General features: G+C 43.3%; 1 protein-coding gene across 3 annotated transcripts in view; it reads right to left on the bottom strand.

Moving 5' to 3' along the window:
- The window catches only part of FANCL (FA complementation group L), a 117,822-nt gene that overhangs the window by 76,144 nt on the left and 24,905 nt on the right, over positions 1-16,773 (bottom strand). The window contains exon 3 of one of the 3 annotated variants that reach the window (XM_069768911.1): positions 7,420-7,480. The exons of the other annotated variants lie outside the window; for them this stretch is intronic. Coding sequence (XP_069625012.1) covers positions 7,420-7,480 — 61 coding nt within the window. The remainder of the gene's footprint in view (positions 1-7,419; positions 7,481-16,773) is intronic. 3 annotated transcript variants of the gene reach the window in all.

Genomic DNA, 16,773 nt, shown 5'->3' with positions numbered 1-16,773 from the left:
ACTTGAATTCTGTTGTAGAGGTTTCATTTCAAATCCAATGTGGTGGCATGCAGAGCCCAACTCGCGAAAATTGTGTCACTGTCCAAATATTTATGGCCCTAACTATATATATATATATATATATATATATATATATATATATATATATATATATATATATATATATATATATATATATATATATATATATATATATATATATATATAATAAAATTATATTATTTATCCCCCTCCCTCCTAGGTGGATGCCATTAAAATCGTAGCCAGGATTGTTGTTTTCTGTTCAACTTGCCTAACACAAAATGAAATAAAATAAGTGAACAAGTGATAAAACAAAATAAAAAATGATAGCAATAAAAATTTCAGATCGTTATGCAAAAAACAAGCTCTTAAAAAGTTCCGTACTCAGAAAATCGAAAAAATTAAAGGTTCTCGCAATGTGAAAACAAACAAAAAAAAAAAAAGATTTAAGCAGTAAAATATACGTAGAAAATAAACTATAAATTGTGTTTCACCATAATGGCATCACTCGCAGAATCAAGTTAATGAATTCATATTTATTGTTTTTTTTTGTTCAAAGAACATACAAAAAAATTAATGAAAAGGAATTTTAAAAAAGTCATGTCGCAAACAAAATGATACCAGTAAAAACTACAGCTCGACCTTCAAAAAAACAAGCCCTCGCACATCAATATCTACAAAAAGAAAAAGACTGGTTACGAGAATTAGAATATGGTGACCAAAAAAACCTTTTTTTTTTTTTTTAAGTGATTTTTTTCTAAAGTAGCAAAACAAAACAAAAAAAAAAAAAAATTGGCATTGTCAGGATTTTATTAAGGCCACAATCACATGTTCAGTATTTGGTCAGTATTTTACATCGGTATTTGTAAGAATAATCCAAGAGTGGGTGAGAAATACAGAAGCGGTGACGTGTTTCTATTATACTTTTCCTCTGATTGTTCCACTCCTGGCTTTGGCTTACAAATCCTGAGGTAAAAATACTGACCAAATACTGAACGTGTGAATGTGGCCTAAATCAGTAACCAGCCTGTGCGACAGAAAATAGCTAAAAGTGACATAATTTTAAAGACTACACCCCTCAAAGTGCTCACAACTGTTGTGCAGTTTCTCCTGAATATACCAATACCCCATATGTAGTTGGAAACTACTGTTTGGGCGCACAGCAAGGCTCAGAAGGGAAGCAGCACCATTTGACTTTTGGAGCGCAAAATTAGCTGGCATAGTTAGCGGATACCATGTCGCGCTTGCGATTTTGGAAACTACACCTCTTGATGAATTCATCTAGGGGTGTAGTGAGCATTTTTAACCCCTTAGGCAATTCACAGAATTGTAGAACATTGGGCTGAATCAATGGAAAATTACCACTTTTCCACTAAAATGTTGCTTTGGTCCCAAATGGGATAATTGGAGAAAATGAATGGTACAATTTTTTACTTTCTAAAGTACACTAATACCCCCATATGTGGTAGAAAATTACTTTTCAGGCACAGTGCAAAGCTCAGAATGGTAGGAGCGCCATATTGTAGTGCAGATTTTGCTGGAATGGTTTGCGGGTGCCATGTCAATTCGGCAGAGACCCTCTGGTGCCAGAACAGCAGAAATCCCATCATAAGTAATCCCATTTTACAAACTACACCCCCAATGAATTCAACCAGGGGTGCAGTGAACATATGGGCACATGTGCCTCACAGAATTTTATACCATTGGGCGTTGAAGAAAGAATAATTACATTTTTACCACTAAAATGTGGTTTTGGCCAAGGATTTTTTATTTTTAAAAGGGCCAATGAAAACAAATAGACTGCATAGTTTATTGTATAATTTTTCATGAATGGGTTAATACCCAACATGTGATCGGGAAATACTTTTCAAGCACAGTGGAAAGCTCAGAAGGGAAGGAACGCCATATTATAGTGCAGATTTTACTGTTATGGTTTGCGGGTCCCATGACCCATTGGAAAAGGCCCAGAGGTGTTAAGACAGCAGAACCCCCCCATAAGTGACCCCATTTTACAAATAAAAAACCTTTCAATTAATTCATCTAATGGTGCAGTGATCATATTGACAGCACAAGTGTGTCACATACCGTATATACCCGAGTATAAGCCGACCCGAGTATAAGCCGACCCCCCTAATTTTGCCACAAAAAACTGGGAAAACTTATTGACTCGAGTATAAGCCTAGGGTGGGAAATGCAGCAGCTACCGGTTAATGTCAAAAACAAAAATAGATACCAATAAAAGTAAAATTAATTGAGACATCAGTAGGTTAAGTGTTTTTGAATATCCATATTGAATCAGGAGCCCCATATAATGCTCCATAAAGTTCATTATTGCCCCATAGATGCTCCATATAAAGCTGTGCCCCATATACAATGCTCTGCACCGTTCATTATTGCCCCATAGCTGTGCCATATAGTGCTCTGCACCGTTCATTATTGCCCCATAGCTGTGCCATATAGCGCTCTGCACCGTTCATTATTGCTCCATAGCTGTGCCATATAGTGCTCTGCACCGTTCATTTTTGTCCCATAGCTGTGCCATATAGTGCACTGCACCGTTCATTTTTGTCCCATAGCTGTGCCATATAGTGCACTGCACCGTTCATTTTTGTCCCATAGCTGTGCCATATAGTGCTCTGCACCGTTCATTATTGCCCCATAGCTGTGCCATATAGTGCTCTGCACCGTTCATTATTGCCCCATTGATGTACCATATAAAGCTGTGCCATTGCTGCTGCTGCTGCAATAAAAAAAAAAAAAAAAAAACATACTCACCTTTCTTGCTTGCAGCTCCCGGAGTCTCGTCCCGGCATCTCTCCGCACTGACTGATCAGGCAGAGGGCGCCGTGCACACTATATGCGTCATCGCGCCCTCTGATCCGCACAGTCAGAGCGGAGTGACGCCGGGAAGATGGAGCGACGCCCGGTGTGTGGAACGTGGACAGGTGAATATGTAATACTTACCTGCTCCCGGCGTCCCGCTCCTTCTCCCGAACAGCTGGTCTTCGGTGCCGCAGCCTCTTCCTCTATCAGCGGTCACCGTTACCGCTGATTAGAGAAATGAATATGCGGCTCTACCCCTTTGGGAGTGGAGTCCATATTCATTTTTCTAATGAGCGGTCCCACGTGACCGCTGAAGAGGGGAAGATCTGCAGCACCGAAGACCGTGGGACGGCAGGGGGAGCGCCAGGATCGCCAGGACTAGGTAAGTATGCCTCAGCGCCCTCTCCCCCTCACCCGCCAACCCTGCCACCCACCGTGACTCGAGTATAAGCCGAGAGGGGCACTTTCAGCCCAAAAATTTGGGCTGAAAATCTCAGCTTATACTCGAGTATATACGGTAATTTTATACCATTGGCAGTGAAGAAAAAATAATTACATTTATGCAACAAAATATAGTTTTAGCCCCAGATTACACATTTTCACACAGGAAAATGGCACCAAAATGTGTCACAATTTCTGCTGAACTTGCAATATCCCATGTGTGGCTGCACAGTACTGCTTAGCCACACGGCGAGACTCGGGAGGGACAGAGCACTATTTGACTCTTGGAGAACAAATTATCGTACAACAGTTTGCAGACTCCATACATAAAGCCCCTATGTGTCAGAAAAGCAAAATCCACCCTCAAGTGACCCTATTTTGAAAATCACACCCCTCTTGGAATTTATCTACAGGTGTAGTGATGATTTTGACTTAAGGAGTTTTCCAGAAACAAGCAACAGTGGATGTTGCTGATTGAAAATTGCAAATCTGCTATTGTAGTGCCCAGTAGATTGTAGAACCAAGTACGTTGTAGTGCCCAATACGTTATGCCCAGCTTGTGCTTCTGGAGGCATGGATCCTGTAAATTAAGCGGGCTGTTATTGCTAGAGAAATGGCAAACATGTGGACGCTAAATGTGGTTTAGGCACACTGTGGGGCTCAGAAGGGAGGGGGGAATTTGGATTTGGGAGTGCAGAATTTGCTGAATTTCTTTTGGGGGTGAGGAACTATTTTGCCTTACAGTTAGCACTGTTCCCAGGTGCAGTGAACTAAATCCAACTTTCATCATCACTGCCCGGTTTCTCTGCAATCAACAAGACCAGGCGAAGTGGATAACAGTTGTAGTCCTCACCCACCGTCTGTGTATTTTTAAAATGGTGTGGGATCCCCTTTATTTTTCTTAACCAGCTGAGGGAAGGCAGACAGCTGGGGGCTGTTATTATTCTGAGATGTGGCCAATAGCCCTAAAGGTTCCCAGCTTATAATTAACAGCTCACAGCTGTCGTCTGCTTATCCCTTATCGTTAGTAAAAAGGAGACACACACAAAAAACAATGACATGGGGTCCCCCCTATTTTTCACTAACCAGAAAAGGCTAAGTAGACAGCTGCAGGCTGATATTGATAGTTTTGGGGTTGATCTCAGCCGCTTTATGTCTGCTTACATCAAGCCCATGGGTTAGTAATGGAGAGGTGTCTATCAGACATCCCCATAACGGATGACGGCAGACAGGTGAGGATTACTTTGAATGTCTATTTTTAGGTTAATAAATGGGTAATAAAGGTTAATTGATTAATCATAAAGGCATTGCAGGACCTTAGGTATCCATGGTTACGACCATTAATATAGTGACAGGTAGGTAGGTAGCTAGTTGCTAGTGGTCGTAATCATGGATACTGAAGGTCCTGCAATGCCTTTTTGATCAATCAATGTCTGCACATGAGGAAAGAGACAGAGCGAATCGAAAAAAAATATGCTACATTTCTAATTGGAGGTATTTGCTAATATTATATTATACCTACTACATACTGGGATATGATCTTAGAGACAGGAATACCACTTTAACTCTAATATATAGGGCTTTGCATTAGTACAACGAGAGTCTCTATAGTTCCACGTAAGGACCCAAAAAAGGAAAGACATGGAAGCTAGAAAGTTTCATTAGCAACTAGCTAACTGCCTGTCACTATATCAGTGGTCGTAACCATGGATACCTAAGGTCCTGCAATGCCTGCACATGAGGAAAGAGACATGGCGAATCAGAAAAACTATACTACAATTTTAATTGGAAAATTTGCTATTATTATTACACCTACTACATATTGGGATGGGATTTTAGAGACGGGAATACGCCTTTAACTCTTTAATACATAGGGCTTTGCATTAGTACAACAACAGAGTCTCTATAGATCCACATTAGGGACGAAAGAGCTCAAAATATGATATCATGCCTCTGTTATGGGAAAGAAGGTTCAGAACATGGCCTGTGTTGATGCCACAATGATTTATTGAATAGCCAATTGGTTTTAGGGTACTAGCGGTGTTTAGTAACCCTATAACCTAAAACCTTTTTTTCAAAATGGGCCTAATGCTGTATTGCCTGTAAAAAAAAAACAGATAGATATAGATGAGCAATGCAATAAAGTGAAGATTTACGACCAATCTGCATGTTATTTTTGGCTGCACCCTTAGGGTGCCTTGACAATTAAAAGGGCACAATGCTCAGCTTAGCATTTGCCTGGGACACTGCGCACACAGATCCCCACCTATCAACACTTTTAACAAATCATCAGAACATGTGAAAGTTTTCTGAAATGAAAATTACTTTTAGGTTTAGCTTGGAAAGCCTTCAATGTGTGGGTAAGTAAAATTAGAAGATACCTTTTTTGGGGCGCTTGAAGGAAGGTCAGTAAATAGTGATATATAAACGTCTATGCCCCAGATGGAGCCATTAAAAGAAACGGAGCATGTGAAGAGGCCGCTGACACACAGTAACAAAGATCAACTTAAAAGAGATGCAAGAACTAAAATGAAATATAAGGAAATCTATAGATGAAATTTCCAGCTTCCGCGTCTGTTATGATCAGGTGACCTTGGAGCAGCATGAAAACTTTCACTGGAGTAGGTGGTAACTATACTGACTGCAAACCCTGATCTTATCACCGCAACTAGAAGTAGCCGTGGGATGTGCCTAACAAAACCTAGACACCTCGACACAGCCAGAGGACTAAATACCCCTATAGATGGAAATAGGAATTTCTACCTAGCCTCAGAGCAGAACCCCAAAGGATAGGCAGCCCCCCACAAATATTGACTGTGAGTAGTAGAGGAAAAGACACACGCAGGCAGGAAACAGGATTTAGCAAATGAGGCACACACTAGCTAAATAGGAAAGGATAGGACAGGATACTAAGCGGTCAGTATTAAAAATCCTTCCAAAAATATCCACAGCAAAAAATACAAAAACCTCCATCATCTAACTAAAGATGTGGAGCGTATATCTGCATCTCCAGAGAATCCAACAAGACTGAGAAAACACTGGCACAGTCTAAGCTGGACAAGAGAAAAACAAATGAATAGCACAGAATATAAGCACACTGCATGTGTGCCACAGAAACAAAAAACAGACACTTATCTTTGCTGAATTGACAGCTGAGCAGGAGAAGCCAGAAAGTGATCCAACACTTCAGAAGAAACATTGACAACTGGCAAGGACTAATGAATCCTGCACACCTAAATATCCCAGTCAGAGCTGCAATCAGCAGATACACCTGGCCAGGACTGTGACTCAGAGACAACTGCATTCCCACCTACAACCACTGGAGGGAACCCAAGAGCAGAATTCACAACACGCGTCCATCTCAAGTCGTTCTGAAGTCAGTCTTCTACGTGACAAGTTTGCGTTCTCCTTTCAGCCACAGTTTAACAAAACTAGATATAAAGGTTTTCACAGAAAGGTTCATCAACTTCAATAAATTCAGATATCATGAAGGAATTTACTAAATCTTTCTACTATTATGAAATACACCCAGTGTCACATTGGGGCTCACCAGCAACCAACTGCAGGGCCCCACTTTTCAGCACCATGTAAATGTGACATTATCCTCAATCACCAATTTATGTAACAATGAACTGGGTAGATTGTTAAATGATTACGATGCTGACTTTGTAAGTAGGGATTCAAGTATATTGTACCAAGTACTGCTCATATGAGGGTAGAGGCCCACTCCTGCACAGGGGCCCACCGGAGGATTTTCCAGTTCTCCTGTGGGCCAGTCCAAGCCTGTATACATACCTGACGGCCCCGATCCTCCCTTACATAACTATTGGACAAACGATTTTTCAGCAGACAGCCGTTTCTTCCAACCCACCCTACATATCAGCATTCGGCCGAGCGCTCATGTGTTTTCTATGGGGAGAGCGGAGTTAGTACCTGCCTGACTACAACAGCAATTTATCAGCATACAGAGCAAAATAATCTAGCAATTAAATTCACACCACCAGATCCTCATCACCCCAACATTATCTGTCCGTGGAGAGTCACGATGTTCCCAGTTTGTCCAACTTTTATCTAATGCGCATTGGGGACTTTAGACAAGCACAGAAAATCAATATCCATACGGATGTCATGTACCTGCTTCACAATGTGTAGATATCCCTGCAGCACTTTCTTTAACTGCCAACTGCATTCTAACCTGCCGAGAAGTAGAACATCTGGTTACAGAACAGTAAGAGGGCACTGAAATGGTTGTCAATTGAGGGACTTTACTGTACATTAAAAGGTGATGGTCACTACTTTACATGACCCTTTCATATAAACCGCCATAGATCAGCATTTCACTTAATGCAGTGGACTGCAAAAATATTCACCTCCCTTTGCATTTTTTTGTGTTTTGCTACCTCACAACCTGGAATTTCACAGTTTTGTAAAAAGTTTGCATCAGTTCATGTAAGGAACACGCCTACAACTGTCAACATTTGTTTTTTTTTTTATTGTGAAGCAATCAATAGGACAAAATAACTGAACACTTCCGTGTGCGTAACTTTTCACCCCCTAAAGTCAGTACTTTGTAGAGTCTCCTTTTGCAGCAATTACAGCTGCAAGTCGCTTTGTATAAGTCTATGAGCTTTCCACATTTTGTAACTGGGAATTTTGCCCACTCCTCAAGGCAAAGCTGCTGCAGCTCCTTCAAATTATATGGTTTCCTCTGCTGAACAGCATTCTTCAAGTCTGACCACAGATTCTCAATTGGTTTAAGGTTTAGACTTTAATTGGGACACTCTAAAACATTTACATGTTTCCTATTAAACCACTGGAGTGTTGCTTTAGCAGAATGGTTTGGGTCATGGTCTTCTGGGAAGGTGAACCTTCATCCCAGTTTCAAATCACTGACAGACAAACAGGTTTTGCTCAAGAATATCCCTGTATTTCGCACCATCCATCCTCCTCAACTTGAACCATTTTCCCTGTACCTGCTGCCAAAAAACATCCCCACAACATGATGCTGCCACCACGTTTCACTGTTTGGATGATGCTCTTGGGGTGATGAGCGGTGTTGGTTTGGCGTCAGAAATAGCGTTTTACCTTGGTGGCCAATTTTGGTCTCATCTGACCACAGCACCTTCCTCCATACATTTGGTGAGCCACCTGTTGTGAATTCTGCTTTTGGGCTCCCTCCGGTGGTTGTAGGTGGTAGTGCAGTTGTCCCAGGGCTGCAGTCATGGTCAGGTGTTTCTGCTGATTGCAATTCTGACTGGGGTATTTAGGTTTGCAGGATTCATTAGTCCTTGCCAGTTGTCAATGTTTCTTGGGAAGTGTTGGATCTCTGTCTGGCTTCTCCTGCTTAGCTGCCAATTCAGCAAAGATAAGTGTCTGTTTCTTTTTCTTTGGCACACAAGCTGTGTGCTTGGTTTTTAATTGTATTCCTGCTTTGAGTGTAGGATTCTCTGGAGTTGCAGATATACGTTCCACGTCTTTAGTTAGATGGAGGAATTTTTGTATAATCTGCTGTGGATATTTTTGGAAGGGTTTTAATACTGACCGCATAGTACGCTGTGCTATCCTTTCCTATTTTAGCTAGAGTGGCCTCTTTTGCTAAATCCTGTTTTCTGCCTACGTGTGTCTTTCCTCTCCTACTCACAGTCAATATTCGTGGGGGGCTGCCTATCCTTTGGGGTTCTGCTCTGAGGCAAGATAGTATTCCTATTTCCATCTATAGGGGTATTTAGTTCTCCGGCTGTGACGAGGTGTCTAGGGTTTGTTAGGCACACCCCACGGCTACTTCTAGTTGCGGTGTCAGATCAGGATTGCGGTCAGTACAGTTACCACCTACTCCAGTGAAAGTTATTCATGCGGCTCCAAGGTCACCGGATCATAACAGCCACCCACGTCTTTTGGAAAACTCAAAGCGAGCCTTACAATTTGTGAGTGTAAGTAAAGACTTTTTTTCTGCCCAGTCTTCCATAAAGGCCACCTCTACGGAGTTTTCAGCCTGTTGTGGCTCTATGGATAAATACTTTAGTCTCTGCTTTGGAACTCTGCAGCTCCTTCAAGGTTACCTTTGGTCTCTGTGCTGCCTCTTTGATTAATGCCCTCCTTGCCCGGGCTGAGAGTTTTGGTAGGCAGATCTCTCTTGGCTGGTTTGTTGTGGTACTATGTTCTTTCCATTTGATGATAATGGATTTGATGGTGCTTCGGGGGGGGATCATCAAATATTGGAATATTTTTTTTATTTTTATTTTTTTATAACACAAACCATGACTTGTACTTCTCAACAACTTTGTCCCTGACTTGTTTTGAGATCTCCTTGGTATTCATGGTGTTGTTTGGTTGGTGTTGCCTCTTGTTTAATTGTGTTGCAGCCTCTGTGGCCTTTCAGAAAAGGTGGGCATACACTGACAGACCATGTAACACTTAGGCTGCCATCACACTAGCAGTATTTGGTCAGTATTTTACATCAGTATTTGTAAGCCAAAACCAGGAGTGGAACAATTAGAGGAAAAGTATAACAGAAACATATGCACCACTTCTGCATTTATCACCCACTCCTGGTTTTGGCTTACAAATACTGATGTAAAATACTGACCAAATACTGCTAGTGTGACGGCAGCCTTAGATTGCACACAGGGGGACTTCCTTTTACTAAGAATGTGACTTATGGAAGTAATTGCTTGCACCAGAAATTTTTAGGGTTTTCATAGCAAAAGAGGTCAGCTTAAAAACAATTCAGAACCCCAATTAAAATAAAACCAATGTATACTCTTCTACCACAGTGGTGCAGCTCCAATGAGGTCAGCGCTGCTGTTCGAGTCTCTCTATGAGAAAACCGCCAGCTTATACGTCTGCCGGCTGCTTATCTCAGAAGAACAATTAGACTGGCAGTCCGAAATTGGAAGTATACAATCGACATCTACATGGACCGTCGATATCGATGGGTTCAGACAACCTTAATGTGTATGGGGGCCTTTATACTGTGCAAACAGTTGATATCAATCTTGAAGCACTATCCAATCATATAGCATCACAATGGCTGGAAAAAGCAGGCACTGACAGGACAGGGGTGGCCGACTTAGAGAAGCCATTAACCATTTAATAACATATGGCGTACTAGGTACATCATATGCCGGCTCCCAGACTTTGATGTGGGCTCGCAAGCCAAGTCTGCATATTTTTGCCGGCAGATTATGGCTGTGATAATCAGCCCTCATCTGCCTCTAACAGGCACGAGTGGAACAGAGCTCTGCATGCAGCTGTTATCTTGTAAAAAGCCATTGCCAATCAGAGACAGCAGCATTAACAGCATGCCGGCAAGGGGGCGTATCATTCTATGCGCCCATTGGCGCTGCCATGACATGATCGGGGGCGCTAATCGGTTGCCATGATGGCCAGGGATCTATTGAAGATCCGTGTGCATATCATGATGGTACACCTGTACCTGGCGTTCATATTAGACTGATTTTTGCTATATTTAGCGATATTGTAGCATTGATATATATAGCAGAAGGGATCATACAATTGCGCTTCAAGTGTACTAACAGAGTGAAAAGTAAGTAGGAATTAGTCCTACAGATAACTGTATTTCCTCATCCTCTAGGGACAGAAAAAACACAAGAGGTTAAATGCCCCCTCAACCCCCCACCTAACCTTCAGTGTCTTTACCAATCACCACACCAGGATGGATGCAACTCAGTTATATTTAAATCTCTTACACAAATGTTAACTTCACATAAGTACATGGAATTCAAGGGATGGAATGTAAGGGAGCAGTCATGATTGACTTCTGGAAATACAGTTTCTGGTAGGACTAATTCCTACTTTCCAGGACATCCCTCCTGATAGCACACCAGAAGAAATACCAAATTAATAGAATTAGGGAGGGACTACTCCTTGAATGACTTTCCTTCCATAGGCCATCTGTTGCCCGGATAACAGGCCCAACTTGTAATGTATTGTCTACAAAAGGTATTCAGGTTGGACTAGATCTCAGCCCTACAAATCTGGTCCACCAAGACTCCTGCCTGTTCAGCCCACAAAGCGGGGATTGCCCTAGTTAAAAGAGCTCTAACACCTTCTGGCTGTGATTTCCCTTCCAAGGTGTATGCCAGAGAAATTTCGAATGTAATCCATCTGGCCAATGTTGCCTTTGAAGTCTTCTTGCCATTGCAAAGAGGTCTGAATCCAGCCTCCACATACAGAACCGTCTGTCTTACAGCCACTGAATTAAATATTTGTTCCTTCTGGTTGTTGGGATGTCGGAAATAGGAGGATAGGATAATCTCCAAATTTAAGTTGGCACTGGACACCACTGTTGGAAGAAACGATTGGTCTAGTTTAAGTACGATTCGATCTTCCCATACACGTAGATAAGGATCTCTAAGCAACAGGGCCTGAATTTCCCCTATTCTCTTTGCCAAAGTGATGGCTAGTTAGAAATTTGTCTTCAAGGAAGGCATTTTGATACTAATGTCCTACAGTAGTTGATAAGGAGACTTACACAGGGCATTTAGTACTAGGTTTAAAGGGACACTGTCACCTGAATTTGGAGGGAACAATCTTCAGCCATGGACTACCTCCTGGTGTGTTGTCAGGATGGACGTCCTGTAAAATCGGAATTAGACCTACCGGTAATGTTGTTTCCAGGAGTCCATCCTGACAGCGCCATGGAAGACGTCCTTCCTTCCTTATAGGGACAGGAAATGCACGAGAGGTTAAAAGTCCCCTCCTCACCCATATCCCCAGAAATTTTCCATGTATCATCTGGATGGATGCAATTGTTATTTATTCAAATTCTGTACAAGTTTTATATCACAAATTACAAAATTTAAGGGATGGAATTACCAGTGCTGTTAGGATGGACTCCTGGAAACAACATTACCGGTAGGTCTAGTTCCGATTTCCCAGGATGTCCCTCCTGACAGCACCATGGAGAATACCAAAGTACTCTAAATTTAGGGTGGGACTATAGCCTGCAGAGCCTTACGGCCAAAGGACAACTGATTTTCTGCCAAAGTATCCAGCTTATGATTACCAAATGTATTTAGGCTAGACCAAGTAGCTGCACTACAAATTTGATCCACCTAGGCACCTGCCCTTTCAGCCCAGGAGGTTGCAACTGCTCTGGTAGAGTGGGCTCTTAATCCTATCAGAATGGGTAGCCCCTCTGTTTCGTATGCTAGGGAAATGGTGGTTGTAAGGTAGCTAAGGAGGATTCTGACGCCTTTCTTTCCTTATTTCTTCCCCTGTACTGGATAAATACATTTGTATCTTGCCTCCACTCTCGAGTTGCTTCGAGATAGTGGATGACTGCCTGCCTAACATCCAAAGAGTGGAAAAACTTCTCTTTTGGGTTTTTGGGGGCTTGGCAGAAAGAGGGAAGTACTATTTCCTGGTTTAAGTTTCGAGAGGAGACCACTTTGGGCAAAAACCCTGGGTTTAGCCTTAGAATTATGCGATCGTCATAGATTTGGATATATGGGTTCAGGATTGAGAGTGCCTGGATTTCTCCTAGTCTCTTGGCCGAAGTAATGGCCACTAAAAAGACCGTTTTGAACGAAAGCTACGCAATGTCAATGAGTTCTACCGGCTCATAAGGAGACTTACATAAGGCATTGAGTACAAGATTTAAATCCCATGGAGGGACTGATTATCTTATTGAGGGCCTTACCCTTGGGTAGCATGTTTTTATAAAGCCACACAAAGATTGAGTTGCCAGGGGTAAATTGAAGAAAATACTTAGGGCCGCAATCTGTACTTTTAGTGTGCTCGGCTTTAATCCTTTGGGATATCCTTTGGGATATCAGGCCGGGATGAATCTATGAAAGCTACCACATTCCAAACAAAATCACTTCCAGATTTTGTTGTAAATTGCACAGGTCACAGGTTTACAGCTAGCCTGGATCGTGGAGATCACCTGGTCGGATCTTAAGATCTTCCTTTCAGGATCCATGCAAATAATTGAAGCCTCTTTGCATCTGGATGAAGAACTGGGCCCTGGATCAGCAAGTCTTCCTTCTCCGGCAACCGGAGGGGACCTCTCTGGGACATCTCCTTCAGCAGAGGAAACCAGCTTCGTTTTGGCCACAATGGAACCACCAACATCACTAATGCCTTTTTCTTGAATTTTTCTGAGGACTCTTGGGATCAAGGCGATGTGGGGAAAGGCATACAGGAGGAGTTCCTCCCCCCATGTTTGGTTTAAGGCATCGATTGCTACCGGGTTGTCTGTCAGATTGAGGAAGCAGAACCTCTGGACTTTGGCGCTTCTTCTGGTCGCAAAGAGGTCTAAGCTGGGAGTTCCCCATTGATGACAGGCATAATTGAATGCCTCTCAGCATAGTTCCCACTCGGTGGACTGAATTCTTTGTCTGCTGAGGTAATCGGCCACTGTATTTCTGGACCCCTGGAGATGAACTGCGGATACTGACAAGACTACTCTTTCTGCCCACGTAAATATTTTTGCGGAAAGATCCTGAAGCGCCCGGTGTCTTGGGCCTCCCTGGTGGCAGAGGAATGACACCGTTGTCATATTGTCTGACATGACTTTTAAATGCCGACCTTGTAGGCGGGACTGATTTCCCTTCAGGGTATCCCAGACCGCCTGTAATTCCCTGAAATTTGAGGATTAGCCCCTGACATGTGGGGACCAGCTTCCTTGATAGTATCTTCCTTCTAAATGGGCCCCCCATCCTTCCTTGCTTGCATCCGTCACTACTGTTATGCAAGGTGGCAAAATCCACGGCACGCCCTGTGAGAGGTTATTGGGATTGGTCCACCATATCAGGGATGATTTTAATGATCGGGACAGACGGATCTGTTTGTCCAAGGACGTTTGTTTTCTGTCCCAGGCTGACAGGATCTCGCTCTGCAGTCCCCTTGTATGGGACTGACCCCACCGAACGCAGGATATGCAGGCCGTCAATGTTCCTAGAATTGTCATTGATGTCCTTATGGAAATTCGGTTCCGAAGCAGAAGATGAATCTTGCTCTTCACCGTCTCTTGCTTCTCTCCTTGAAGTTGCGAGAGCCTTTGTCTGGAGTCTAGTATAACTCCGAGAAATGTTTTTCCTGGTTCTGGGTAACAGGTCTGATTTTTCTCTGTTCAAGATCCAACCAAGACCTTCTAAAGTAGGGATCACCAGATTGAGCTGTTCCTTTAATTCTGCTTCTGAAGCGGTTATCAGTAGAAAGTCGTACAAATATGGGACAATGACCACATCTTTCTGTCACAGGTAGGCCACGATCTCGGAGACTAGTTTCGTAAACACTCAAGGAGCAGAAGCGAGGTCAAATGGAAGAGCGCAAAATTGGAAATGGTAGCATCTGCTTCCTAACTCTAGGGCGAACCGTAGGTATTTCTGCGACCGCGAGTGAATCGGGACATGGTAGTATGCACTTTTTAGATCTATTGTGCACATTACCGCGTTTTTGTCTATGAGGGGAATGGTGGTCTTTAAAAACTCCATTCTGAACCTCTTGTACCCGATCTACCGATTTAGAGGTTTCAAGTTTATAATGGTGTGACTTTCTTCTGAGGGCTTTTTTACTATGAACAGTGTCAAATAACGTCCCAGACCTATTTCTTACTGTAGAACTGGGAGTACCACTCCAGCTTTTAAAAAAGTCTTTTATATCTGACCATATGGAGGAAGCAGAGGTACTGGATGGAGAATCTGTCGCTACAAACCTTGCTGGGAGGGGGGGTCTGATGAACTCTAGGGAGTAGCCCCGAGAAATGGTGTTTAAGACCCACTGATTGTGAGAGACTAGTCTCCAGGAATCTATGAACTTCCCCAGGCGACCCCTACCGACCCGGCGTCACTGCCTTCTGTTCTTTGAACCTGAGCCAAATCTGAGGTCTGTGCTCTACTTCTCCCCCCTTTAGGGATGTCCCAACAACTAGACTTCCCTTTTCCCCGAATCTCCTGTCTTTCGGAGGGCCGGGACCTCCGAAAAAGACAATGTCTCCTATATCTCTCATCAGGGAATCTTTTTTCATATCGGTGGCATTTTCTAGTATGTTATCTAGAACAGGGCCGATCACTCTTAAACCTGAAAGTTTTGCCACAAAGTTTATTTTTGATTGGTAGTCACCTGACCAGGTCTTCATCCATACAGCTCTCCAAGCTGCGTTAGATAGAGTTATTTCGAGCAGCGAATCATAGATTCTGCCGATGCATCCGCCAAGAAATCGGTGGTGAGTTTTAACAAGGGAAGACCTTCTAATATAGTATTCCTAGAAGTCTATCCTTTCAACTGCTCCTCCAGCTGGTCGATACATATGTGCATGGATCTGGCCACTGATGTTGCGACAATATTTGTTTTCATGACCGCCGCAGAAGCCTCCCAAGCCCTTTTAAGGAGTCCATCTGCCTTTCTCTCCATAGGCTCTTTGAGGCTAGATGAATCCTCAAATAGAATTGAGGTCTTTTTTGAAACTCTGGCCACCGGAACATCGATTGTTGGGATCTCGTCACAGATTTTTATATCGTCCGGGTCAAAAGGCAGACGGAGTCTGAAATCCCGAGGAATGACCAAACGCTTCTCAGCGTCCTCCCACTCCTCCATAATCATTGCTCGGATATGGTCGTTGATAAGAAACACACGATGAATCTGTGACCTCAGACCTCCGAACATTTTGTCTTGTATCGACTGGGGCTTCTGGGATTCCTCTATCTACATGGTTGCTCTGACAGCTCGGAGCAGCTTGTCTATGTCAACTGAGGAGAAAAGGTATTTCTTGCCCACTTCACGAGGTTCCGAAGTGATCTCTCCTTCTTCCTCCGAGTCTGAGCATATGGACAGATCTTCCTCCTCTGAGGATTGCTCCATTTCCCATCTTAGTCTTTTAGGATGGGGACTCTCTTGAGGTAAATGTGCTAGTAAGAGGTTTGAGATGGAAGCTTGAACTTCCTCTCTAACCATGGTTCACATCTCTGTCAGAAAGGATTGTTCATCCCTGAAGACCTTACATATGCACACTTCACACAGCTGTTTAGGCCATGATTCAGGCAGCTCGCAATTACAGATTTCACATCTCCTGGACTTCCCTGAGGCCTTGGAAGACCTCCTGGCTACTGGTGTCGAGGCTGGGGCTGTATTTTCCTTATGTTTAATCAGCTCAGTCCCATTCTTGGACTGTTTCCCCCTACCTTCGCTACTCGCAGTCATTGATGATTCAGGGGTAGCAAGACTCCTCACAGGGTCCTCCATGCTGTTTCAGAAGTATACTCTGTCACAGCGTAACACCGACTAAGGCAGTTTTTATTTCCTACCTTTTCATCTCACCGCCTAGCAGGTCCTCTCTCGGCCTCCATGCCGAATCCGGCATCTGAAGTCACCGGAAATCGCGTCACGTCTCGAGTTCCAGCCTGGAACCCATCCCGGAAGTCCCTTCCTCGGATGTGACATCAGTGGCGACCTGCTGGCCCTGGACACCGAGAGCCCTCGTCAGAGGGAAGCAGTACCAACCCCGAAGCTCCCGCTCCACGG

This window comes from Ranitomeya imitator, chromosome 5, assembly GCF_032444005.1.
Source record: "Ranitomeya imitator isolate aRanImi1 chromosome 5, aRanImi1.pri, whole genome shotgun sequence".
Lineage (NCBI taxonomy): Eukaryota > Metazoa > Chordata > Amphibia > Anura > Dendrobatidae > Ranitomeya > Ranitomeya imitator.
Note: the sequence above shows the minus strand (reverse complement) of the source record. Positions and strands in the feature narration are given on the sequence as shown.